We start from the raw sequence: 27,031 nt of genomic DNA, 5'->3' as shown, positions 1-27,031 counted from the left end.
GAGCCTGTCTCAAATTCCTTTAAGCCTGTTATGGTTTTGAATGGTAAATGTCATCATAGTGACACTAGAATGATCAAAATGATTACCAAATCTATCAGGAATGTATCACATGTAGCTACCACAATGGAGATCAACTCAATCGTAATATATCTTGATTTGAGATTTCCCCAAATGAATATTCAATTGATTAATAAACTTTACACACTGGGTTGAGTCAAGACTGGAATATAAGATTCAAGTCGATAAATAGGAAAGGAAATGCAAAACAATCTGAAAGGATGTTTTTACACGATTAACACACATATAAAGTAACTACGATTAAGTTGTGACTTCTTCGGAAGGCAGACAACGCATTATTAAGTAACTGAGACTATTGCTGTTTATGTCATAAAGGAGATAAATCAGTTGGGTTAGGTCTCTCCGAATAAAAAGATCTTCATATCTGAGACAATAAAATCAAAACTAATTGAATAATATCTCAGGGAAAATATTAATAACATAGTATAATAGAAGTGTGTTTTGTTTAGTAAGACTTCCTTGTTATCAGGTTGTATCTTCTTAACTGAAATTTCCCTACTTAGATGTGAGGTAAATGGGGGAAAAGAACGAGTTGAAACATATGTACATTTACAGTTCTATGGTTAAAGTGATAATATGCATTACATTCATATAATAGAAAAACGGAGCATGCAAAATGCAATAAGTTGCAATATCTTGAGTATGCCAATGCAGATATGTAAACAAAATGATTTTGAACATAATGTATCATCACAACCTACTGACACACACATTGAGATTTAGGTATTTTTCACAACAAGAGTCCTCAATGCTTACCACATGCAATCACTTAATGAAAAGTTGAGAGGATCGGGTAAATTATGTTTATTATCATTCGACATGTATAATGTCAACCCAATTTATCACATGGAGAGAGCAGCTCTTTGGAGCTACAGTTCAATCACATTTTCATCGTATGGCCAGTCAATCATTAATCAAATACAATGCATTTTATGAATGTGCGTCATACTTGTCATAATTCCAGAGTGCTCTTTGGAATTTGTATCACAAAGAAAACTTGTATGACTTTACAAGTCAATTTTAGTATTGAAAAAAAAAAAACTGCAACATAACTATATTTATATACATAATCTGTAACTCGTTCTAGGTAATGTTTTGAAGAAGAAATGTATATCATATTTGTAAGACTTTTTGGAAAAAAAATAATCTGATCTTTAATTTAAAGAAAACATCACATGGCGTATAATGAGCCCAAATAATTAAAAACTTGAAAATACCTACTTATTATAAAACAAATTAAATAATGTTACGTGCTAAGAATCGGAATAAACATTGCCCTGATATATAACAAAGGCATTCAATTACTCAAAATATAATTGTTTATGTGAAATTAAACGCTAATACCTATAATCTTCATGTTAAATATTTTCTAGGGATTAAAACAACTTCGCAAAATGTGCTGCTTAACCATACTACTTAATGCTAGACAGTATTAAGCAATACATTTTAAAATAATTCATAATATCTAAACAATATTAACGGATATGCTTTACGCGAGTCTTCTATCACAGTTACTCTTTCAAGTTGAAACAAGATGTAACCCAACGCATCAAATTTGTGTTTTGTCGAAATTAACAAGCTGAGACAATTCAGTCTTACGTCAATAAGACCAGATTTAGGACATTTAAGTTTTTTTCCTTTTTGAAGTGTAAGAAACAAAACTCGCTCTTTCAATAGAGGCATTTGTTTTACCAAAAGCATTACAAATCAAGATTTAAATAGAAATTTAAGCATCATGTTCATGTCGCATGGTACTGTTTTGAGATACTTGGTTATAACAATATTCTGTCCTTTGCAGCCCTTCAACATTCATTTTAGTCTAAGTAATTTTCTTAATAGCATTCTTTAGACATCATCATTCGTGTTCCTCGTTTTATTCTGCCCTAGGACAGCCAAGCAGAAAATAATCTTCCCAGTCCATGTCTCTTAAATAGCCTATATTAATAGAGTGTTAGATTCTTAAATATTTTTCATAGAGGTATATGATTTTTATCTTAAATGTCTCTCAAGTTTTTCTTGTCATCTAGTGCCTGACAGAAAAAAAAACCCATCTCTATTAATTTTATTGGGGGATAAATATGAATAAGAATAATCTATCTAAATATTAAATCATCTAAATCTTAAATCAACCCCCCGCCCCTAAAATCCAATGCAATATTTGTGACGACATATATACCTCAAATAAAAACACAATTAATAAATACTTTGAAGGTGGAATTACAGTAACAAAATAAAAATGCAAGCAACGTATTGATTTAATGGCATCTGGTTTTCGATGGTTGGAACAATTCAACTGCAGTGTTGCATCGTCAACAAAAAGAAACAATTTCTCAATTTACTCTTCATTCTCTGCCGTTTTTACACATATGACATCTTCGGGTCATTTAGGTATTAGGAAAAAAAGATGATCGTGATATTGGGAAAGTTTATCTAGAATTTACTTGCTCCTACGAGCCCCATAGGAAACGTAAACGAAGGTAACAGATTTGAAAAGAGAGCAAACTGTTTTATGTCCATTCTGAGACTTCTCAAAAAGTCTCACGCAGAAACAGGCACTGAGCCCTCGAAAAATGAGAACCTGAAATGTTTATAATAATATAATGCCTGTTTGACAATAGCAGTAATGCATGAGAGATGGTTTTAAAAGAAGTTAATCCTCTGATACAGTCACATAAATCGACTGACTCCCTCTGCTAAGGATCTCAAGTTGGACAACGCTCAAATATAATTGTCTCGTTTTTTAAAGGACAAGGACAGCTATATATTTTGTTTTGATATAGAATAAAAGATAGAAGTAAATAAGAGACAACAAAAAGTGACGTTTCCGGCACACAAAGGGAGTGGATTGCAATGAGCAAAACGCTAATTTATATTTGTTGTCTGAAGAAAATAGAAATCTCATTTCAAAAGCTTCCGAAATAATCAACAACACTTTTATAGAACCCCCCCCCCCCTCCCCACATAAAAATATGACAAATCAAATTTTGAATTAAATTTTGTTAAAGAATTTGATTTATTAATGTAGCATTATTTTGTTTTGCACGTGGATGGCAACATTTAATAGACTATAACGGAAGGAAAGATATGTCAGAAACTGATGGAAAAGATGAAATGTGCATAATTATTTACAATAGACAAACAACCATGTCTAGTGAAAGGGAAAGTTGCATAGGAAAAATAAAAGACACAGCACTTTATTCATCATAGCTCCAGTGTTTTGAAACTCAGTGAGTAATGATTCTAAAAGAAATAAAACCAGTTGTAGTATATAAGGTAATCTAATATGCTGCTTACAAAGAATGAAATGACTTGCTTAGTACTATTACTGTTGTTTTTATGTCAGATGGGTATGATCTTTATATTGAATTGGTTAGATATTTACATACATTTATGGGATGATGTTCAATATCATTATATTATACAAAATGAAAGAAATTTAGGTAAGTGTAGTTTGTCATGAAAAAAAGGTATTTTTTATGGAAAACAAATTATGAATGCAAATGTGCATTAAATGCAAATTTCTACCCGAAACACTGAATGCAGTATAATAGACATATATTATGCGAGATTAAATAAATGAATTATCCATTATCACAGATCAACAAAACAATATTGGAGTCATTTCAAAATCACAACTATATAAAGTATATACAATAAAAGCCTCAACTTTTAAGGGAAAAGAAACAGTGTCAACAAGATATATTTCAGCAATTACAATGATACTCAAATGCAATCATTAATGATTCAGATTTGCAAAAGAAACATTTCTACTTTAACTTTAGTACATTAACATTTAAGCTAAAATGACCAGCATTTTCCATTTGTCAGGAAAGGCATAGAAGCATTATTAACACATAATGCATCCTTTCCTGATTTCAATCTCTTGTTTTTAATGTGATGCGATATTATACAAACAGTACACGAAGTATTTAAATTTAGATTGTATCATTTCCTCATAACAACTTTAGCTAATCATAATACGTGTATACATGAATACGTCTGCAAAAAATTAATAACAAGACAGATGAAATTCATAATATTAGATTTAAATAACTCTGTGACATCTTAAAAATTCCAAACATTAGCTAGGGAAATCAGGATTTTCTTTTTCATTCGATTAACAAAATCGTGTGACACAATACGTTAGTGAGTGTCGATGAAAAATGCATTTTCTTGTAATCACATTAATTATATAAGAATATCATGTGAACCGTAACAATTTGGCAATTCTATCGGCAGGTAGAACTGCAGCAAATTGGACTTAGTCTTAAAAAATGTAACAATTTGGCAATTCTATCGGCAGTTAGAACTGCAGCAAATTGGACTTAGTCTTAAAATGTAACAATTTGGCAATTCTATCGGGTAGAACTGCAGCAAATTGGGCTTAGTCGTAAAATGGAAGACTACGACCAACCTTTTGATAGACGTCACACGCAATACTAAAATATCAACAATCCCAAGATTGCACTATTTGATATACTCCATTCTATTTGTGTAAATTCTGGCATATATACCATCGTTATTAATTCATATATTTATAAGAAATCATTTGCGTTAAAAAAGAAATAACAGTATATCATAATACTTACTCTAGAGCGACGATTATTCACACTAATGGTATGCATAATATAAACTTAATAGTGATCTCTTTTTGTGATCAGTTCGTCTTCTTTTCATCAAAAGGCCAAATATGCCTTTCTGTGTAGCTACCCTGGATATCTAATTAGTTCTACAAAAAGGTGTTTGTTTTTAATGGAAAAAATAGGAAGAAAAGAAGGGAAAAAATCAAAAACTAATAGTATGGATAAAAACAGAGTAAGACTGCAATAACCCATCAAATTGGTGCTCAATGAAGGGTTCAACATAAACATAATGTCATGATAGTCCCTTCCCTCAGCTCAACTCATGCCTTTGCTTATTGATTAAATTATATCATACTTGACTCTTATAATGCGAGTCATTCAAAACAGTCATATTCAAAGAAAAAATAAACCGACCCAAAAAAATAATAAAAAAGACTGAAACCTATTATCCAAGTTATGCCCATGTCCAAGGTCACTAAACACTCCATGAATGTTAACCATAGCCATAATATTGTGTGCATTCACTAGTATGATCTTATAATTATCTTTCTCCTCAAACGATTGAGCGCAAGTTATACAGCACTGTTTCCTAAAATATGATCTATTTGACTCTTGATTCCATTTACAACGAGAGTAAGGACAGCAGCAAGCACAGTCCGAACTGTCTATTAAGATTTTAAAACAAGATAAAAAACAAAACAAAAAAAAACCAAAAAAAACAAAAAACAAAAACAAAACAAAAACAAAACAAATACAAACGAACAAAAAAACCCCAAAAAAAACTAGAATATATTTTAAAAAAAAAGTAACAAAACAAAAACAAGCTAACAAAGAAACAGGTGTTCTCAGAAAATGTTACACTATTTAAGATTTTAAAAAATACATTACATTTAATGTCACCCTATGGTTATAATAATCTTAAAACGTTAATAAAACTATTTATTTGTCTTCTTATTTCCCCAGGATTAATCAGTCTTAGATAACTGCGCATTTTGAAAGAACAGACAATCATAAAATATGATATTGTTGAACCATCTTGCCCAGAAATTATAAAAAAAGGATAAAAGTAGTGAAAATTTTAAAAAAATCAAATAGCATATAGCATTTCTTTTAAATTTTCATTGTTGCATTTAGACTGAAAGGAATATAATGAGGAACGAAAAGACTACACATGATGAATTTATTCTATTCTTTACCAAATGAACACACTGTCTATTATTGTAGATAGAAGTGAATTGATTCTAAAATAGAGAAAATGAATATCAAGTATAACCAAATGAAATGAATGAATGAATGAATGAATGCATTGATGCATGAAGGACTAATGAATGAATAATTGAATAAATGTATAAATAAATGAATGAGTAAATGAATGAGATTTGAATGAATGGATAAGTGGATGGATGACAAGATAAATCAATGAACAGATGAATGGATGTTTAAATGAATGAATGAAATGAATGAATTAATAAATTAATTACGGATTAATGACTGAATAATGCGTGGACCCAGGAAGAAATGAATGAATGAATGAACAAATTATAAATAGAACTATACATCTTAGAATAATAAATATGTCGTCATTTTTTGTTGTTATTATTATTATTAACATAATCAAAGTTTCTTGAAAGATGTGTGGTTTCCAGGTTAAGTAATGCTTTTGTCACGTCGGTGAGAACTGGAAGGTTTGTGTAAAATTTGTGCTTTCTTGAGGTGGGCTGTTTTCTCCCAGAGGTTTTAATTGTAAGATTACTGTGGGGTCGTGAGGGGAATAACATTCAATGTCCTGAAATAGAATAAAGAGAATTAAAAATAATTTGGTAAGTGCAAGTTATTGAAACAAAAGAATGGTAGATAAAATAACATATCGTGTATGGTGTAAACTGAATTCAAATGTGCGGTTTAATCCTCTCCTTACCAACTAAAGGAAAATCGTTAAATTCGTTACGATACAAACAACATTTTCTAATTTAAATTTCTCTTGTACACAATAAAATTTAAAGAAAATGAACCATGTGTTGTAGAGCACGTTTTGCTAAAGAAATAATGTATCGCAAGAACTTACTGCTATTGTCTTTGAGTAGTAAAAAAATAAATCTATTTTTGTGTTAGTTGGGTGTGAAGTTTTGGGGAAAATCCTGAAAATGGTAAGGAGAGGCTTAATGCTTTATTTCGGTTATGTGTCGAGTGAACCAAACTTGACAATTAAATTTAAGGTCATGTTAGAACTATGGATTTTGAGTCCTTTGCAGTTTGAGTAAATACAGTAATTTTTCTAAAGAACTTAAATGCTGTAGGTGTGGGGCATATAATGTCAAATTCATCCCCCCCAAAAATCATACAATAATATTTCATTAAGAGAAAAATCCATTGCTTTTACGTTTGTGCGGCTATGTGGACTTGTGGTATGACACTCGCTTTCGGCTCGGCGCATAGTTGAGTCCTTGGAAGAGGCTCTTTACTCACCTCCCTCACCGTACTCAGGTGTAAAATGAGTACCTGATCGTTAACAACGTTGTCTTCATCGAAAAAAAATAATTGTAATACCGCCTAACAGGCGTCACGTCTCGTTCTATATTTTACGTGTTGCTGTTGGTCCGAAACCCTTTGTAAAGCGCTTTGAGCACGTATAGTGGATATTGCGCTATATTAAAAAGCTCTTGCCTTAATAAAAAATCAATAAAAGGTGTGTATGAATCATTGCCAGGCAAAACATGAAAAATACAAGAAAAAGTCCGCCTACAAAATCAGACTGCTTTTTATTAGGGGTTTGGGGGGGGGGGGGGATTGTAGTTACATATAATTTTCTTTATTCTTTGTCTGACACTGTTATAAACACATCTTTTCATATTTTCATATTACACCAGTGCTTGCTCCCTCATTTCTCCCGCTGACATTTGCTTTTATCAGGCGTGTCTTTTGTCAAGTTGCATTTTATTTTCATTCCTGATGGCTAAACGAATGCAGTAACTCTAAAAAAACAAAAACAATCAAACTAGCCCAGACTCACTTCTTCAGATGAGGTGTTGCCTCTTCCACAATCTCGACATGATCCCCACCCAAAGAGACACGATGATTTTATTTTATGGGAGTCCGAATTTAGGGCAAAATTAAATACACGGGCCGTATGAGTAGGGGAACATAATGGGAGAGGGGGCGATGACTGGAGCTCTATCAATTCTGGTGGAAACAAGATGAAAATTACCGTCGTTAGATTATACTAGAAAAGCACTGTGATATGATATAAATGATAATATTGATGGTTATGGTGATGATGATGATAATGATGATGATGATGATAGTAATAATAATAATAATAATAATAATAATAATAATAATAATAATAATGATGATGATGATGATAGTAATAATAATAATAATAATAATAATAATAATAATAATAATAATAATAATGATGATGATGATGATGATGATGATGATGATGATGATGATGATAATAATAATAATAATAATAACAATAACAATAATAATAATAATAATAATAATAATAATAATAATAATAATAATAATAATAATAATAATAATAACAATAATAATAATAATAATAATAATAATAATAATAATAATAATAATAATAATAATAATAATAATAATAATAATAATAATAATAATACTGATCGTCTTCATCATCATCTTAGATATCATTACTAGTAGCATCGTCATCCTTCTTTTTCTCCACCACCACTACTATCACTACTTCTCCTCCTCCTCCTCTTCTTCTCCTCCTCATTCTTCTTCTTCTTCTTCTTCTTCTTCTTCTTCTTCTTCTTCTTCTTCTTCTTCTTCTTCTTCATCATCATCATCATCATTATCATAATCGTCTTCTTCTCCTTCTTTTTTTTCTTCTTCTCCTCCTTCTCCTTATATACTCTAGACTTGAATTTTAGTACGACATAATTTAAATCGACTGATTTATTGATTCAACCACATTAAGCATGCGTACCAAAAATAATCATGGTGATTTTCTGATAATGAAAAACTACACTAGGATTTTGAAAGGCCCCAACACTAGACTATTCACCAATTAAAACCGTCCTGTAGGTTCTTTGTATAAATTAACAATATCTAGAAAGAATGACCGCTCTTTTAAACACCTAGATTGTTCTTTATGAGAGTTATCATTAAATGACATCTTGTAATGTCGAACTACTTCTAATAGTGTGTAAAAATAATGTATTTTATTATCAAAACTAACTTGTGCCCCTGGATAGCATGGCATACTAGAGATTTAAAATTAACCCTAAAATCAGTGTATAAGGCTCTTGTAATCCTCTAGATAGATATGGTTTGTCACAAAATATACATATTTCGCGAGGGGTGGAGAGTCAAGTGAGGTATGGGAGGGGAGGGAGGGGGGGGGGGGGATCTGAAATATAATGCTCTTCAATTTTTCCACTTTATTTAACTGTTTGAAATTTATATTTTCCAGACTGATATTTACTGTCATAATTAATAGAAAAATCACTTTAGGTAATCGCTACAGTAATACAAACGAAATAAATCAATATTTCATCGGTGGGTCATGATGGCGACGATAATATAGTTATTTTCCTATATGACCTCACTATTTTTAGGGAAATGATACATTATATTAAGAAATACTGCTACTGCTGCTAATGATGATGATGATGATGATGATGATGATGATGATGATGATGATGATGATGATGATGAAGATGATGATGATGATGATGATGATGATGATGATGAAGATGATGATGATGATGCTGATGCTGATGATGATGATGATGATGATGATGATGATGAAGATGATGATGCTGATGATGATGATGATGATGATGATGATGACGATGATGATGATTATAATGATGATGATGACGGGGATTAGACTTAATTTATTTTGGTGGTGGTGGTGGTGGTGGGGGGGGGGGGGGGGGGTTAAACGAAACTGTGATGACAATGGGGCCATGACGTGATCGTTTAAAGGAAATAAAAATAATGAATTACAATTTCTTTAATCCACACCTGTGATGCTTGGCTCCACCAGGACTGTCGAATGAGATGCAGGGTTCACGTCTGTAGAATCTATATCTTTAATGAGCTTACAGTTATCATCCTTGATACCCGTATTTGGGCAAGTGGTATCAGTCCTGGTGGAGCTCTCCGTAGAAGAAGACTTGTTCGAGGTGGGTTGACTGGTAGGTGCGAGGGTGTTCGTGCCATTTCTCGAGGGGGGATTCTGGGATACATTATGTGGACCTAAGTCGTTGTTGTTATTATTGCTAACTGGTAATAGTTGCTCTAGCTCTACCGGTTGCTGCTCTTGTGGTAGTAGTAGTTGTTGTTGTTGTTGTTGTTGTTGTTGTTGCTGTTGTTGTTGCTGAAAATTACCTAAGTGTTGCTGATTGTGTATCAATGGCTGCTGTTGTTGTTGATGTTGTTGTTGTTGATGTTGTTGCTGCTGCTGCTGTTGTTGTTGTATATTATGCTGTGGTGATGTTGGAACAGAGTTGTGATGACATCGTTTTCTTCTGAGGAACTGGGCAAAACTTTTCTTCCAGGCTATATTCTTTGCTAATAATCTTTTCTTTCCTGACTCTGAACCTTGCATTATCTTTGGGCATTTCTTGGAAGTGTTCTGAAATGAAAAAAATGACTTATTATAAGCATTTATATATTCTTTTTTTATATACAGTGACTATACTATAAGTTATAACGTGCTTGGGGATAATTACAACATTCAATTTGGTCAAGAATAATTTTACCCTTTAAAAAAATAAATAAATCGGAATCTGAATGATGTTAAACAAAAAACATAGCCGTAAATTTGTTTGGTAATTCTCTTATAATCAGCGTAACTTTAGCAAGGTATTATTCATTCAATGTGTATGTATGTATGTGTGTGTATATATGTGTGTGTCGATGTGTGTGTATGTGTATGCGTGTATGGGTGTATTTGTTGTCAGTACTTACGATGCCCTTTACAAATACCATACAGCGAACTACTATGTTTCATGACAGGAAATTAATTCTACATGCCTTAATTAGAATGTTGCCTGCACTAAGCTGAGCCTTTGAGAGATGAACTAACGATGCTTTGGACATTGACTAAATTTTGATAAGAATTTATGCGGGTAGATTATAAATTGTCTCAAAGGCAAATAGCTGCAAAGATTAAATCCCACGATCCTTTAACTACTGTAAGTAGTTATGAGTTTTTAAATAAATGTAAAATAGTTGGTTAAGTCATTTGAGGACCTTGAAAATGTTCAATGGGATTGTTAAATGAAATTTTGTTGCTTGAATTATAAATCTTTTAAAGAAAACAGACTAAAAATAAAGACTTTTCCTCGGTATCAGTAGAATATAATTGAACAAACAAAACAAAAGAGCCACAGCATTGCGTTATGACAAAAATTGCAATATTCAATTTACAGGAGGCAGGCACAAGTAATAAAATTTGGCAGAAATGGTTTTATACATGAAGGTGTGCTGATGAAAGCACGGGAGATGATAATAAGTTTTATCATTTAAACCTGAATTGATGATATCATAGAGTCATTGTAGCTCAAATTTCTCGTTGTTACATATAAAAAATATATTATTGTCAATATTATAAATTATATTACGTTGCAATTTTGGAAGTAGAAAAAGGAATAATAATGAAAGGAAAATAAAAGGAGAATACTTTGTCATGCTTTATAGATTGGAGGATTATATTGTGTACGTAACCATGCAAAGAAAAAAGAAGGAAAAAAAGAAGAAAAATAGGGTTGAAAAGGATAACATCGGCTGAGAAGAAATTGATGAATTGCCTATTTGTCACAATCAAACAGCATAAAAATATCAATGGAGCTTAAAGTTACCGCTGTCAACATAACCAAATAGGACGCAGAATCATGTAGAGCCTGTATAAATCTCAATATAGATTACTGATGTAGGAATCCTTTTTTTTAACAAGCCAATGAAAAAGGAAATAATAATAAATACGTCGTATAAAATAGAGTAGAGAAAACATCAGAAATCTGCAAGGCAAGCTTTGGTAGATAAGAAAAGAGAAAGACTGCTTCTTGTGCATCATACATATCTTGTGATGTCTGAAAACAGTTGAGTAGCGTTAAATTCAGGAGATAGCAAAAGGAAATTAAATTATTTTCTTTAAAAACATTAAGGCTGTAATTGATTGTAATGAAACAGGAGACTGAGGGTGAACTGAAGATAAGAAATCATGATGAGAAATTAAAGTCCAAAAACAGGTTTCTAAATCATCGTTTTAAAAAAGGGGAAAAGAAACCAATACGATTCCTTTGAGTGTGCAAGACGGATCAAGCTCTATTCCAGATAGTTGAAGATACTTGCCTTTACAATACTTGGGGCTGGCCATAAGGCAAAGAAAAGAAATATTATTTTTTTCTAATGGAGAATCTTTCCATCGAGTAATCTTTTAGATAATTGAGTAAATCTTTCTCTTTCAATGTGCTTAATCTACACAAGGATGTAATTTAGACACGGCAGCAAGTCAACCATGCAGGATAATAACTGACAGTTAAAACAAAATTTATTCTACGCTATATCATGTTCATTTACTACCTCCAGTATTTGAACGCTTAATGTCAGCTTTTTATGAGTAAATTAAATAAAAATTCAAACAAAGATTTGAATTGCTTCAGACAATGATAAAAATAGATGTATTTACAATGAATGTTTTTGTATAATTATAAATAATTTTCTTTCCGGTTTTAATTTCATATTATTTTTACAAGTTGTAGCAATGTTAACTTCTGCATAATCAAAACAAACGACTACTGTTCAGTTGTTTCTATATTCCTTGTAACACATTTAATTATAAAATCAAACTTATATATAAAATATGGATTCCTTCAATGTTTAACGATATCTCAACTTCAGAGTTTTACTTCTAACATTGTATTCAAATATTCCCGAGTATTTACTCACATCCGTTTTGAGTTCTAAACTACTGGAAATTTGCATAATTTATCATCTCTCCATGTATTCTTTATAACTTTATACTCAAATATGATGGGGAAAGGGCTGTAAAGTTTATCCTGCTGTTAAATATTTTCAGACTCTTTGTAAATACAATGTTGAAAATAAAAGTTGGTTATCTCATTACATATCTATATAACATTAAAAATAATCCGATGGTCAATGTTATCTTTAATAAATTTAATTTGTTCACGGGTAGCAAGCATGGCTTGATCGCAAATCGGATACATAATCGTAACGTAAAATTAGATTGTTAATAAGTAAGATAATTTACCAAAAAATGTAATCATTTGAATTCTATGTAAAGAATTATTCACCGAAGAAATAAATAATTTGTTACAGTTTATTAAAAAAATTATCTGATCTATTTATTCGAAGTTATTTTTTTCACTTGTTAAAAATAAATACCAGTGATTGTCAAAATACCATACAATTGATAAAAACCGAGAAAGGAATGTGACCCGGATAAAATAATGACAATGCATAGGGGGACAGGGAAATGGAAAATATGTCAAGTTACCTTTACTTGGTTGGGTTGTCGGGTGATGGCGTTTGTGTATGGTATGCATTTGGTGTCTTGTTTGGATAACATCTCAACTTCTTTTTCATCTGTGGACATTGAATTAATTTGGATTATAGATTTGTAAAGGTAAGCATTTAAATAGATGCAGGAAAGGTGTGGAGACATGGTGGAACTAGAACAAAATAGACGACATAGTGACAAGGTTCATAATAACAAAAGGCACGAATGCCATGGATCACAATAATCAGAAAAAAACCATTTTAAAATAATGGATTAGAAGAAACAGAAAGAAAAGACTGGAAAATGTCGTCTTTGATGATGACAATTTTAAAGAAGGAGGGTTGGGGCGGCGAGCACTGCATTTCTATAAGGAAAACACTCACTGAGCGCATAGATGAACGATACATACATACATTTATATACCAGGATGCTATTTCAAAAAAAAAAGACAAAAGTTTTGCAACCAAACTGAGAAATATGTATACTTTTTAAACTGTTCTAACAAAATTTTTAAAAATTAAAGCCCATTGGAAAGTCAATATGGGATTTCAAGAGAGCACAATTAAAAGATTAATGCCGACATCCAAATACAACATTTCTTACAACCAAAAATTCGTTGGAAAAAAACCCTCCTCAAATTTAAATTACGCAAATTACGAAAATTGAATTGTTTTGGCTAAAGTAATTGATGACAGATATTATGAATGATCTGAGGTCTTGCATTTTCAAGCTGGAAGAGAAGCATGTCCCTTTGGTGCTGAAAAAGGGGAACGACGTGAGGCCGAAGAATCTCATCACAATGTCTCTGTTGACATGTTACCTTGATTGATTATGAGAAGGTCTATTTTGTAAAGTTTTTATATTCCCGCTCATACCATGAGACTTCCACATCCAACCGATTGATTTATTTGATGAAATTGTTATGCATCTCTCCTACCTCCCGTCTCCAAATTCTCATTCTATCATCAGGGAAAGCCAGTTTAGATCGGCTCTCATGAGTAAACAGTGCTGTTATTCATTGAGTTGACAACCAACAACCTTTCGATCGCTCCCATTCCAGTCTTGTAAATCACTGGTTCTGTGTGAACAGTATTCCGTGATATAGGCGACGAGAGTTTAGCCCAGCAGAACTAAGCAACTTACAAATTGTTTTGGTGGAGACACTGTAATTTATAATTCATATATTCGAGTATATTTTATACACGTATATTTGTGAATCTTTAAGTAGCTAACCTTAAAAGCTTTATAAAATATTTAAAGTGTAGGCATGCGCCACATAATTTTGAGAATTATTAAGTTACACTCATTTTAAATGACACATTAAATGTGCTTAAACATACTGGTAAAACGGTGGCAGTCTCAGACAGTTGTATTATAATTCGAATTTGAACCTCCTTATATTTGAATACATTCGACTCATGCATTCAACTCCCTAGTGGTCCAATGATTAGGTATATGTTAAAAGCAATCAGAGAGCATCTAAAAAGGGAAAAAATATCCTTTCTCATCAATTGTTATGGTCTCATATCCGGGGGATGGGGGGGGGGGGGGGGGGATATGAGACCTTGTCAATAGATGAAATATGACCAAGACCGAAGGACGGAGAAAGCGAGGAGGGCGGCCAGAGATGGTACGAAATGGAAAACAGTGGTGGACGCCATATGTTCTTTGGAGCAAAACAGTTGATACGTTGAAAGCGTTTCGATAACAACAACAGCTGGAATTTCTGTTTTCATGATTCTTCGAATTTATGATTAAAACTAAAGGTTGATAATGTTATTCACCTCCCAACGAAACATCAGCGTTGATTAATTTTTATTGATTAATAATTAATCTTGTATGAGAAATAATTCAACTATTCTTCTAACTTCGAAACAGTATGCAAGAATCACTTATCAATATAGAGTGTTGTGTTCATAACTTTATCCATAAAGCGTGATATAACGCAAGATTCTATACCCGATAATACGATAATAGAGAGCATGCAAATAAAGGTATGTAAAGTAGATTACTTTTGTTCTTTGGTTTGCTCGATCGAAATCAAACTTTAAAGTTTATTCTCTTAAGATATTAAATTATTTGATAGGATGACCAATGAATCTTAACAATCACATTATTCAATCTGATTTTAAAGAAAGGAAATAATGATATTTGTAACTCGCTGCGTCAAACTGGTATGAGGTCGGAAAAAACTAGATAGATAAAACTGATTTTAAAGTCAAAATAATTAGAATAAGCAATTTAAGGATTTGAAGTTTAAGAAACTAAACTCCCTCCCCTCAACGAAGATATTCATTTAAATTTTAATATTGAAAAGCTGAGCTTATAATTTGATTTTAAGCATCAGATCATCCCGACATAATACCTTTTTGAGACAATTGGTCACATTTGAATAAGATATTATCTTCCAATTCTAGTGTTTGTTTACGAAAATAATTTTGGTGAAACAATGACATAAATAACGTACCGCTGCCCATGGGATGGATCTTTGACTTGCCTGGAGCTCCAGGTCGGTCTTGGGTGTCTTCATGATGTTCCGTTTCACTTCCTGAGCTCAGTAAAGGGTCCATCACCGATGATTCAAACCTACAAAAGGGATTATAATACGATCTATCAAATGTTACATCTATATTTAGAAAAAAAATGGAAACAATTATACCTTTTTTAAATAACATATCAAATTTCTAAAGGGCTTAGCCCCTTTGAAAGTAACGATGTAAGTCTGCATTATAAAAAAAATATGTTTTATTGCAAGAATTCAGTAAAGGATGCATCACCGAAGATTATAACCTACAAAAAGTTTTATTACAAATGTTACCATAAGTCGCGTATCATAATCTGAAACAACAAGTATTTAAAATTTTGGTCAGAAAAGTCGTACTTCAAATATTGATCGGTTGAAATGACCCTCATCTAGCCAAAAACTCTCAAGCTAGGAACTTCCGTGCCGCATATATATATATATATATATAATATATATATATATATATATATATATATATATATATATATATATAAGACATATTTTTATAAAGGTGAGATAATTAAAATTAATTAATGTATGTATGTATGTATTTATGTATGTATGTATGTATGTATGTATGTATGTATGTATGTATGTATGTATGTATGTATGTATGTATGTATGTATGTATGTATGTATGTATGTATGTATGTATGTATGTATGTATGTATGTATGTATGTATGTATGTATGTGTTGTATGTATGTATGTATGTATGTATGTATGTATGTATGTATGTATGTATGTATGTATGTATGTATGTATGTATCTATCTATCTATCTATCTATCTATCTATCTATCTATCTATCTATCTATCTGTCTGTCTATCTATCTATACATGTCTGCTTAGACCTCTCTCCCTGTCTTCGTTCGTAGAACGGGAATACCTGCTACTATTAATAATGCTAGCACGTCTAAGAGCCCAAAACCATAACATATTTTTATAAAGGTGAGATAATTAAAATTAATTAATGTATGTATGTATGTATTTATGTATGTATGTATGTATGTATGTATGTATGTATGTATGTATGTATGTATGTATGTATGTATGTATGTATGTATGTATGTATGTATGTGTATGTATATGTATGTATGTATGTATGTTTATGTATGTATGTATGTATGTATGTATGTATGTATTATGTATTATGTATCTATGTATTATGTATGTATATTATTATTATCTATCTATCTATCTATCTATCTATCTATCTATCTATCATGTCTGCTCATTAACATGTCTGCTTAGACCTCTCTCCCTGTCTTCGTTCGTAGAACGGGAATACCTGCTACTATTAATAATGCTAGCACGTCTAAGAGCCCAAAACGATAACAAAATGTGGTTTATCAATATACAAATTGAAATCTTTTTTTTCATCTATTCTTTCCAAAAATAGGATTGGGATTTAACATTGGTTCGTACAGCCAATGTTATTTTTTTTCGCCAATGAGGACATAATATTTGCTGGCAAATCTAAAAAAAAAAATGTAAAACAAATTTACAGATTCATATACGAGCCACTTGCAAACCGTTTTAAATTTAATTATAATTCGACCATTCCTTGACTCAAAATGGTTATTTGCTAGGGCGTAATGATCGGTCCTTAATTTGACCTTGGCATTGGGGATCGCAATTAGGCAAGCTTGATGCTAGATTCATTTGCGCGCAGCTACAGACTTTATTATTAGACCGATTTCATCGTTGATGGCTAAAAAGGTTGAGGTCCATCTATGTTCATTTTCACGATACAGTAGCATAATGATTATAATAGACGAATGCCTGTTCGAGATACTCGTAGCTTTATTTCAACTCAAATATTGTGTGTTTTCCACTAGTTTTCTTAAACTAAAAGAAATCACATCGAACTTTCTTGTTTATACTCAATATTAGAACCGAACATACTCATGTTGTCAACGGAATATTTACACGTCGTCAGTATCCAACTTATTGTTATTTAATTTTCAAAACATTCGTTTCAAAACGGAAACTTTTAATTCGGGAAATAAGCAATAGTCCGGGTCCAAGGACGGCTCCCGATGGATGGGGCAATGTTAATATCTATATTCTTCATAAAGGTACTGCAATCAGAAGGTCTGAGATTCGATCCCCAGCCCATGTCGACTGATTTTTTGGGATGGTTTTTTTTTTCTTGTATTTTTCTTTCTTGCTTTGTCTGGCACCTTTCATACACACTTGTTCAGATCTTTATCTTTATCTCCTTAATTTCTTAATTTTAAATTAATAGCTTACGGTCACCCAATACGCCGGTTAGGACTTAAAAGATAAAAAAAAATACACTGCTGTGGTACAATGTCACATGATGGATAGAGCGATCTATAACGTTCTTGCTATTATCTATTTCATTTCGGCAATATTCTGATTACTTAACGTTGCTGATTAGCAACAGTGGCATTAACAAGATATGAAGTGAGTAGAAAAGTGCCAGAAGACAATAGAGAATAAAAAATTTTTTCGCGGCGGTGGTGGGGTTGAACCTGCGACTTATTGGAAAGACAACTCCGCCTGGCAGGTGAGCGTGGGCTTACCGTGAGCTATCCACGACACAAAAATATTCGTTTCAAACCCAAAGTCATTTCTAGATCCCTCTCTCACCCACATTCTGAGATCGCGATTCGTTCGCCACCATCGCGAAGTAATTTTGACCACATTAAGCTTAATAGCCAATATTCTCATCACAACATAAATAGAAACGATTGAGACATTGAGTATGCTCCGTGTATGGGGTGAATTTTATCAGAAAATGAGTGGAGAGCACTTAGTTGGATTGGTAACACAAGAATTAATTAAAAAAGTGAGTGGAGAAAGTGACCAGAAGACAATAGAGAATAAAAATTTTTTTCGCGGCGGTGGTGGGGTTTGAACCTGCGACCTTATTGGTACGACAACTCCGCCTGGCAGGTGAGAGCGTGGCTCTACCGTGTGAGCTATCCACGAACACAAAAATATTCGTTTCAAACCCAAAGTCATTTCTAGATCCCTCTCTCACCCACTTCTTGAGATCGCCGATTCGTTCGCCACCATCGCGAAGTAATTTTGACCAGCAGTTAAGCTTAATAGCCAATATTCTCATCACAAACATATAACATAGAAACGATTGAGACATTGAGTATGCTCCGGTGTATGGGGTGAATTTTTAATTCAGAAAAGTGAGTGGAGCAGGCACTTATGTTGTTGAGACATTGAGTATGCTCCGGTGTATGGGGTGAATTTTTAATTCAGAAAAGTGAGTGGAGCAGGCACTTATGTTGGTAACAACATAAGTGCCTGCTCCACTCACTTTTCTGAATTAAAAATTCACCCCATACACCGGAGCATACTCAATGTCTCAATCGTTTCTATGTTATATGTTTGTGATGAGAATATTGGCTATTAAGCTTAACTGCTGGTCAAAATTACTTCGCGATGGTGGCGAACGAATCGGCGATCTCAAGAAGTGGGTGAGAGAGGGATCTAGAAATGACTTTGGGTTTGAAACGAATATTTTTGTGTTCGTGGATAGCTCACACGGTAGAGCCACGCTCTCACCTGCCAGGCGGAGTTGTCCGTACCAATAAGGTCGCAGGTTCAAACCCCACCACCGCCGCGAAAAAATTTTTTATTCTCTATTGTCTTCTGGCACTTTTCTACTCACTTCATATCTTGTTGTTACCAACATAAGTGCCTGCTCCACTCACTTTTCTGAATTAAAAATTCACAACAGTGGCATTGAAGTGCCTTTGAATTGTGAATTTATATAGAAAATTAAAACCAAAACCCCAGAAGCATCATTGAGACAGCTCCTCCCATCGTCTGCACTTTCGTCCGATATATTTCTTATTCTTAATTAAAGAACATTTGATATGGGATATGGATAGATCAAAGATGACGTAACTCTGGTCTTTGCTATTGTTTTTTTGCCATCCGCGTTTATGAGTAATTCTGACTAAACTATATTAACCAGACTATAAACGTTCAAGAATACTCATAGATTTGTGTGTTGGTCCGTTATACTTCCTGATGGCAATGTTGTGCATGTGAGCTTCTTAGCCAAGGGCATACTATCTATAGGCTAATTGATCGCTGTGATAAATCTACACACAACCTACAAGCGGAGACAGGGTTGGCAGGATTGGGGGAAAAAGCTGTTTGATCACTGGAACAGCAAGTGGCAGCTGGTAATCTCTTTTGCCGATCAAGACCATACGTTGCTGAAATCGTAAATGCACACGTTGGACACAGGTCATAAGATTAATTACCTTTCTTATCAGATCCTCTCTGTTTATTTGCAATGAATACTATCAAAATCAATACAAGTGTGTCGTATTGCATGTACCTAGATGTCTAGTATAGATGGATTTTAAAATAAACTTTCTAATGTTTTATCTTTGCGTGAAATCGTTGTTGCATTCATATGATTCTTAAGGGTGGCGTAACGATGTAATGCTGTTCAGTAAAGGTGATGCAGTGGTCACCGTAGAATAACCCGACTTTTGATGACAACATTACGGGTTGTTAGTCGGATAGGGTTATTTGGCAAAGGCATCTGGTTGAAAAAACAAATTCAGTTGAAATGAAAGCGTGCACTTTTGCCCAATAATTTCTGAACAAGATTCCTGCTACGTTTTTAACAGCTTAATAGTTTTTTATTTGTTGCTTTTAAAATAATTTTTCCCATTCACATATTTTCTGACATTTTGCAACTAGTTTGTTCGGGTTCACATCCCAAACCAAACCAAAAGACATTGTCTCTCTGTGACTATTTGGTCGCAAGTTAATTGCAACACTGTAATGGTGAAATAACCTTACTTATCCTGGCTATCAATAGCGATGTCTCGAGTAATACATAGGCATGGAATCAGATACACAGTGTAAACCAAACTTATTTCGCTCAATGAGAATTAATCTGATAGATATTTTTATGAGACACTTATCCCAACTGGAGAAACGTGTAAAAGATTATGAAATTGTTAAGCTTTTTTATGTAAATTTGCTTATTTAATTACCATTAATTGCAAGATGTGCGGTACATATTATTTTAAATTCTAAGATGAGTGTCTACAAACTAAATGTTGAATCAGAACCTCTATTGCAAAGTAATTCGATTCATACAACGTTTTCTTCTATGAATTTGATGAAAATGCGAGTGTTAAGACAAAGACGCGGGATATTATAGGGATTGTTTTGATAGTTAAAAATTGTTACATGAGAGCAACAGGTTACTACGCGAAGTGAGCAATAACTATTATGATGATGGTGGTGTTGATGGTGATGGTGGAGATGATGATGATAATGATGATGATGATGATAATGCTGACGATGATGAGGATCATAATGATGATAATGGTCATCATAATGAAATCAGGCATTTGGATTGACAGAATGGGTAAATCAAAGTTTATAAAAAATATAAATTTAATAGGCATTTCTTATAACTTCATGAGTTAAGATCAATTTTGAGATACACCCCAATATAAACCGTTTTGAGACAATAGGTCACATATGATGATGATGATGATGATGATGATATGATGATGACGACGACGACGAGGATGATGATGATGATGATGATGATGACGATGATGACGATGACGATGATGATTATAACGACGACGACGACGAAGATGATAATGTTGATAACGACAACGAAGATGATGATGATGATAAGGATGGTGATGATGATGATGATGATGATGATGATGATGATGATGATGATGATGATGATGATGACGATGATGACGATGACGATGATGATTATAACGACGACGACGACGAAGATGATAATGTTGATAACGACAACGAAGATGATGATGATGATAAGGATGGTGATGATGATGATGATGATGATGATGATGATGATGATGATGATGATGATGATGATGAATGGTTTGAAATGTTAAATTTGCTCTGGCGATTCTATGATATTCAATAGATTTCTCGACAGTGTTAACTAATTTTCTATCTTTAGGCGACAGAGCAAATTTTGAAAGTTACTTCCTCCCCATATTTTGACGGGCTAAATCACCAAACATTTTTTAGATTTTATTTGTAATAACCAATCTAAACATCCGGTCAATTGTGATGAACAAGTCCTTTCCGACTAGGTGTCTTCCACTGTAAAAAAATCTATAAAACTTAATAACTATAAATTGATTAAACGGCATTACATTTATACGGCGTCTATTTGGCCCCGATGTAATATCATATTGAGGTATAATGGTACATATGCAATAAAATAAAACGAACAATTATATGGCGCATTTCCACGGATTTACCTTGCTCAACGCGCTTTGCAATGTTTCTTTTACTCCCTCAGCAGACCGCATGGAACCCTATTTCCATTTCATACAGTACCAGTCTCCTGTTAGTTGTCCTTTAATACCAAAACTCTTACTATGCCTATAGTCAGGTACTCATTCACACTTGAGTCATATAACTAGGCTGGCATTATAGCTTTGATGTATATAATAAAATAATCTTTTAAAATATTGTTTTAGCTAGGACTTCAACGTGATAACATCCTACCTGTGTATAGGAGAATCCCCAGATATGAGATGTTTTCCTTCTGTATTGTTGTGAGTAATTTTTGTAGGATAATCCTCATGAGCAAGTTTGGAGTTACTTCCGTTGTTGTTGTTGTTGTTACTATTTTTACTGCTACTGGTTTTTAACTTGCTTTGTTTTTTCTTCATCATGTGAAGTTTATAAGCAAAACAGGGCACTGTTGGTGTAGTTACGGACATAGAGGAGGCGGATGGGGAAGAGGGGCCGCCATCCAAGTGTTCACTTTCAGCTAGGCACTCAAAATCATCACTATGAAAACTTTCAATACGAGCGAGAGGAGTCTTCATCACAATCCAGTTTGGTGTTGTAGGTGATTTCACTTTTCCTCCAGCCGATGATCTTCTTCCAGAACCAGACCTTGAACTTTTAGATACACTAGCAAGACTTCCGCTTCCTCTGCGGGATGACGGCTTACTGCTGAACCAGACGTCCTCATCAGGACTTGGAAGCAAATTTTCTCGACTCACTTTTGGAGTCGCTCCTCGACCGACATAGCTACTACAACTGTTGGCTTTGCTACTATTATTAAGGCCAGTTTTGGTGAGGATTTCATGTCGAAAAGAGTCTGATATAAGTTCTGTCATACTGTCCACCCGGTCTTCACTTTCTTCTACACATTCTACTGAAGCTGTCACATAACTATCCAGATGATTGGAAGATTCAGGCACGCTGTCTTTGCACGCCATGGAATCGCAAGATAAAGGGGGACATTCAGCTCCCATTAGAACACGATTTTCACTACTGGCAATACACAACACATTTAATTTATCATCCTCCAACTTTTGCATAGCTAAACTGGCCCCATCATTAATAATGCTTACATTATTCACAGTTAAATTGTTTGGTATAACACATTTGGAAATTATGTGGTTTTTTGGTGAAAGAGTCGATGTAAAAGGAGGTGAAGTGGAGGAAGAAAAGGATTTGAGGTTTGAAAGAAGAAGGGATTGGGAAGATTTTTCTTGAGAATTTATGCTTGCTTCTGAGGATTTACCGTTTCTATTTTCTATCAAGACTGTATGGGTTGATAAATCTGAGGAGATGTTTGTATCTTTCCTATTTTCAAGAGGACCTGTACTTTGGCTAAAATTTGAAATGTCCGTTTCTGAGTTGGGAACTTGTAACCTACTAGTAACAGATGTTGTGGAGTCTATTCGGCTTTTATCTAGAAGATCAGTGCATGAACTTGGATTAGATGTATCTTCGTAATGTACTTCAACATTTGTAAGCGGGCCATTTGTGCTAGCTGCTGCAACTATTGGTTTTATAGATAAAAAGGATGGTTGAGGACTAACTGACTTTGTTGGTCTGGGTGGATGTGAAGATTTCTTCATCTTTTGTGACGACACAATCTTTTCCTCCTTGTCTTTAGATAATGGATAGCATTCTTTCAACATCAAATTTCCTGGTCTAGGAATACTATTTGATTTTGGGGAGGAAAGATTTGAGCCGTTTGGGGATTGTTCGTTGGGATTATAATTGTCAAAAACTGGCAACGATTCAGGGACATCCGTCTCAGAGTCAGGAACAGTGAGAAAATTTTTATTAACACTTACAACCGGCACCTGGAGAAGATTTGTCCTTTCCGAAGGAACCGACAAAGAAGATGGTGTCTTTTGCTTAGTCTCACTATCTGAGTGACTTGGTGAAAGCATATGGGGCTTAGAGGAAGTATCCGTGGTTGAATTTTTACGAAGGCGAGAAGTTGATCCTAACGATGCTTTTCGGCGCAAAAACTGTTTGAAAGAAGATTGAAAACCACCGTTCCCACCCCCTTCTCCTGTAATCAAAGGAGCACTGCATCCCTCCTTTGTTGTGGCTAAACTTGTAGCAAGAGTTTTCTCAGGTGTTTTTTCGGCTTCTTGATCTGGTGGAACATCCACGGACCCAGTGCGTTGAAATGAACTCTTACGCCGATGAGATGGTCCACACGAACGAGCTCTTCTTCTTGAGAATCTAAACGAGGAGTTTCTTCTAAAGGCAAGTTGGTTGTGGGTGGGCGTTTCATTGCCATTATTTGCATCATTTGATGAAGTTGCTCCTTCTTGTTGTGAACCATGTTGCTGGTTGAGATCGTTCTTACTTCCTTGTCTCTCTGCATGAAGAGCAGCACGCTCCGCACGCTCCTCTCTCAAAATCTCACGTTCCATTTCTATAGCTTGGCGTTCCAGAAAATCCTGTTGAAACCAACAAAAAAAAATACCCCATTATAATTGCTCTACTAAGGAAAACAATTCCTATAAAAACATCTAAATCTTTTATAAAATCCTTGACATTCAAGAATAAAAATAAGAGTAAATTGTGATGGCGATGTCATGGCTATAAATAGCTAATATTTAAATACTCTGTAGATTGTCAGGAAAAAATTATTCTAATTTTTAAGTTGCATGCTTGTTTTTTTTAAATATTTCCAGATTGAGTAAGTAGTGCATACTTAAAATATGTCTAAGCATCCACTTAAAAGTTAAGCTCGTCCCAAAGTGAAATCCGAATGGAACACATGGGCTAAACTCACTGTTCTAAAGGTTACGCGGAATCAAAATAAAATTAGTACTCAGAATGTCAATGATGACGGTCAACAAAAACATTAACTCACTAAATCCTAGGGATTTTTGCTACTTTTCAAAATTGGAAAAAAATGTATCAAAAATGAGCATGTACATTGATAGTTTTATTCAACTACCATTAACATGCAATAACAAAAACATTACCTTTGATACTACGCCTATAATTTGTCTCAGAAAAATGTAATAAATAGGCTTGGGGTAAAAGTGACCCGGGTTAACTACGGATATAGTCGGTGTTAGGGTTGAGTGAGTTAAGATGATAAAAAAAAGCCGTTCGCAAAATCCAGATGTTCTGAGAAAAGATAAAATTTTGATTTCAACTTACATATCCCATCTGATATAAGATGTCTGACATTGGCTTGAGAGGTTATATATTATTGGAACGACGTTATAAAGCCCAAAGAAATAGTCATCAAACAGCCAATTAAAAAATGAAAACGGCAAATTCACCTTTAATTGACATGGTACATTGAGAAAATCTAATTTTTATTCTCTGACTACATCTTTGGATGATGAAGATAATATTAAAATGATTATTAGTATCACTACCATCATACTTTCAAAATACTCAGCTATTTAAGTGACTGTATTTTGTTTTGTCCTCAGTAGCTGTTTAAATATAATGTATACATCTAGAGGGAAAACAAACTTGGCTTCAAAAATATTTTTAACACTTTTCAAAAACATCTATTTTTCACTTTAGAAATCTAATTTGTTTCATCCCATACAGCTTCAAACTGAGTACATTGAAGAGGTGAATGAATTATTCTTATGATGTGTATTATTTATTTAAAAAATGAGAGTGCTCAAAATATAACGGTGTTTTAAAATTAAAATTTACTTTAACTTTAAGTGCTGTAAACATTACAATAACTTTTGTAAAATCAAATTGTGTGAAGGCATTCAAAATAATGATCAAAATAAAATAAAAGTTAATGTGCAGTTTAAAATAAAAATGGCAAATTATGTAAAAATATTAAATGCTTTTAATAATAAAAAAATCCACCCTTCCCGCTTTCTCATCAAAGGAAGATATGAATACCATGTGGCAATTTGTAATTTATAAGCTGGTATGGTTCAAATGCACAAATTTGAAAAATAACTGAACGTAATACAAAGAATGATAAACATGCTTACATAAATTCACAAAAAAAGTTTTCAATACTTAATAACATGCTAAAACGAAAAAAAGGATAAGAGAAGATGTTCAAATATTATATTACAGGCATCAAAATTAACGAGAAGCATGCTAAATCTAAGCATAACAATCACCATACCAAATTGGAAGAAAATGTATATCACTTACAAAAAAATAAATAAATAAATAAAATAAAACTCATAGAAAAACCAAAAACATAAAAAAAATCTAAAAGCAAAAAGCAAATTGAAAAAAAAACCTACATGAAAAAAAACGAGAACGAAAATAAAAAACAAATGTAAAATCAAACAAGCAGCATGCATTTTAAAAGAAAAATCCAAACAATGCATGCTTTCAAAAAAAATACAACTTCATATACTGTTATATTACATGATTCCTAGTGCGTTGCAATATTGACAATTTCCACTACAGAACGCTTCAACTGCATTTTCCATGAATTTTATTACCATCGCCAATAATTATACTTAAAATTGTCACCGTCCCGACCATCCGTTTAACAATTATTCATCTGAATGGTTTTACAGATTATGTCCATTAAAAACCAAAACCCCGTCACAAAATTTGTACTTAATTGAGACATGCATTAAAATTATGTGATTGATGAAAATAAAAAAGGCAAAACTGTGGTACGTAATAAAAAATAAAATCTGAAAACTAAAATGTGTTGAAAAGTGAATCAATGATAATGAAGCCATTATGTCTGGAAAGTGCTTTGATTGCTATTGAACTCAAATCAGTAAACTGTGAACGCAGAAATACTCATGATATTTGGATCTATCCGTTTTTATAGAGAAATATAAAATGTGGTAATTAGCTTATAAAAATAAACTGTTGTGAAAATAATTGAGTTTAAATGTATAGCAGGTAGCAGTTTGTGTCAAACTTATAAAATGTCATGCTTCTGTTTTGGAACTTAAAGTAACTGTTACAACCAAAGCACTTTTCAATGGGATGAATCAAAATAAACTGATGAATATTATTTTTATGCTCAAATTTCTTATGTTATTATTTGGACTGCAATGAAACAAGGAATCAAATATTGA

At 33.1% G+C, this 27,031-nt stretch overlaps 1 protein-coding gene across 3 annotated transcripts in view; it reads right to left on the bottom strand.

Annotated features, from left to right (window-relative positions):
- Window positions 1–1,707: 1,707 nt before the first annotated feature.
- The window catches only part of LOC144962952 (uncharacterized), a 217,484-nt gene continuing 192,160 nt past the window's right edge, over window positions 1,708–27,031 (bottom strand). For 2 of the 3 annotated variants that reach the window (XM_078896405.1, XM_078896403.1), the window contains 6 exons: window positions 22,224–24,439; window positions 15,641–15,759; window positions 13,171–13,259; window positions 9,669–10,281; window positions 7,672–7,841; window positions 1,708–6,447 (listed from right to left, as the gene is read on the bottom strand). In XM_078896405.1, the coding sequence (XP_078752531.1) occupies window positions 6,325–6,447; window positions 7,672–7,841; window positions 9,669–10,281; window positions 13,171–13,259; window positions 15,641–15,759; window positions 22,224–24,439 (3,330 nt within the window). In that variant the 3' untranslated portion in view covers window positions 1,708–6,324. Of the gene's footprint in view, window positions 6,448–7,671; window positions 7,842–9,650; window positions 10,282–13,170; window positions 13,260–15,640; window positions 15,760–22,223; window positions 24,440–27,031 lie in introns of all 3 variants that reach the window. The other variant, XR_013643545.1, reaches the window with a different exon arrangement.

Source organism: Berghia stephanieae, chromosome 1 (assembly GCF_034508935.2).
Source record: "Berghia stephanieae isolate SIO BIC M18660-M18661 chromosome 1, UCSD_Bste_1.3, whole genome shotgun sequence".
NCBI lineage: Eukaryota > Metazoa > Mollusca > Gastropoda > Nudibranchia > Aeolidiidae > Berghia > Berghia stephanieae.
This window is presented reverse-complemented; position numbering and strand designations above follow the sequence as displayed.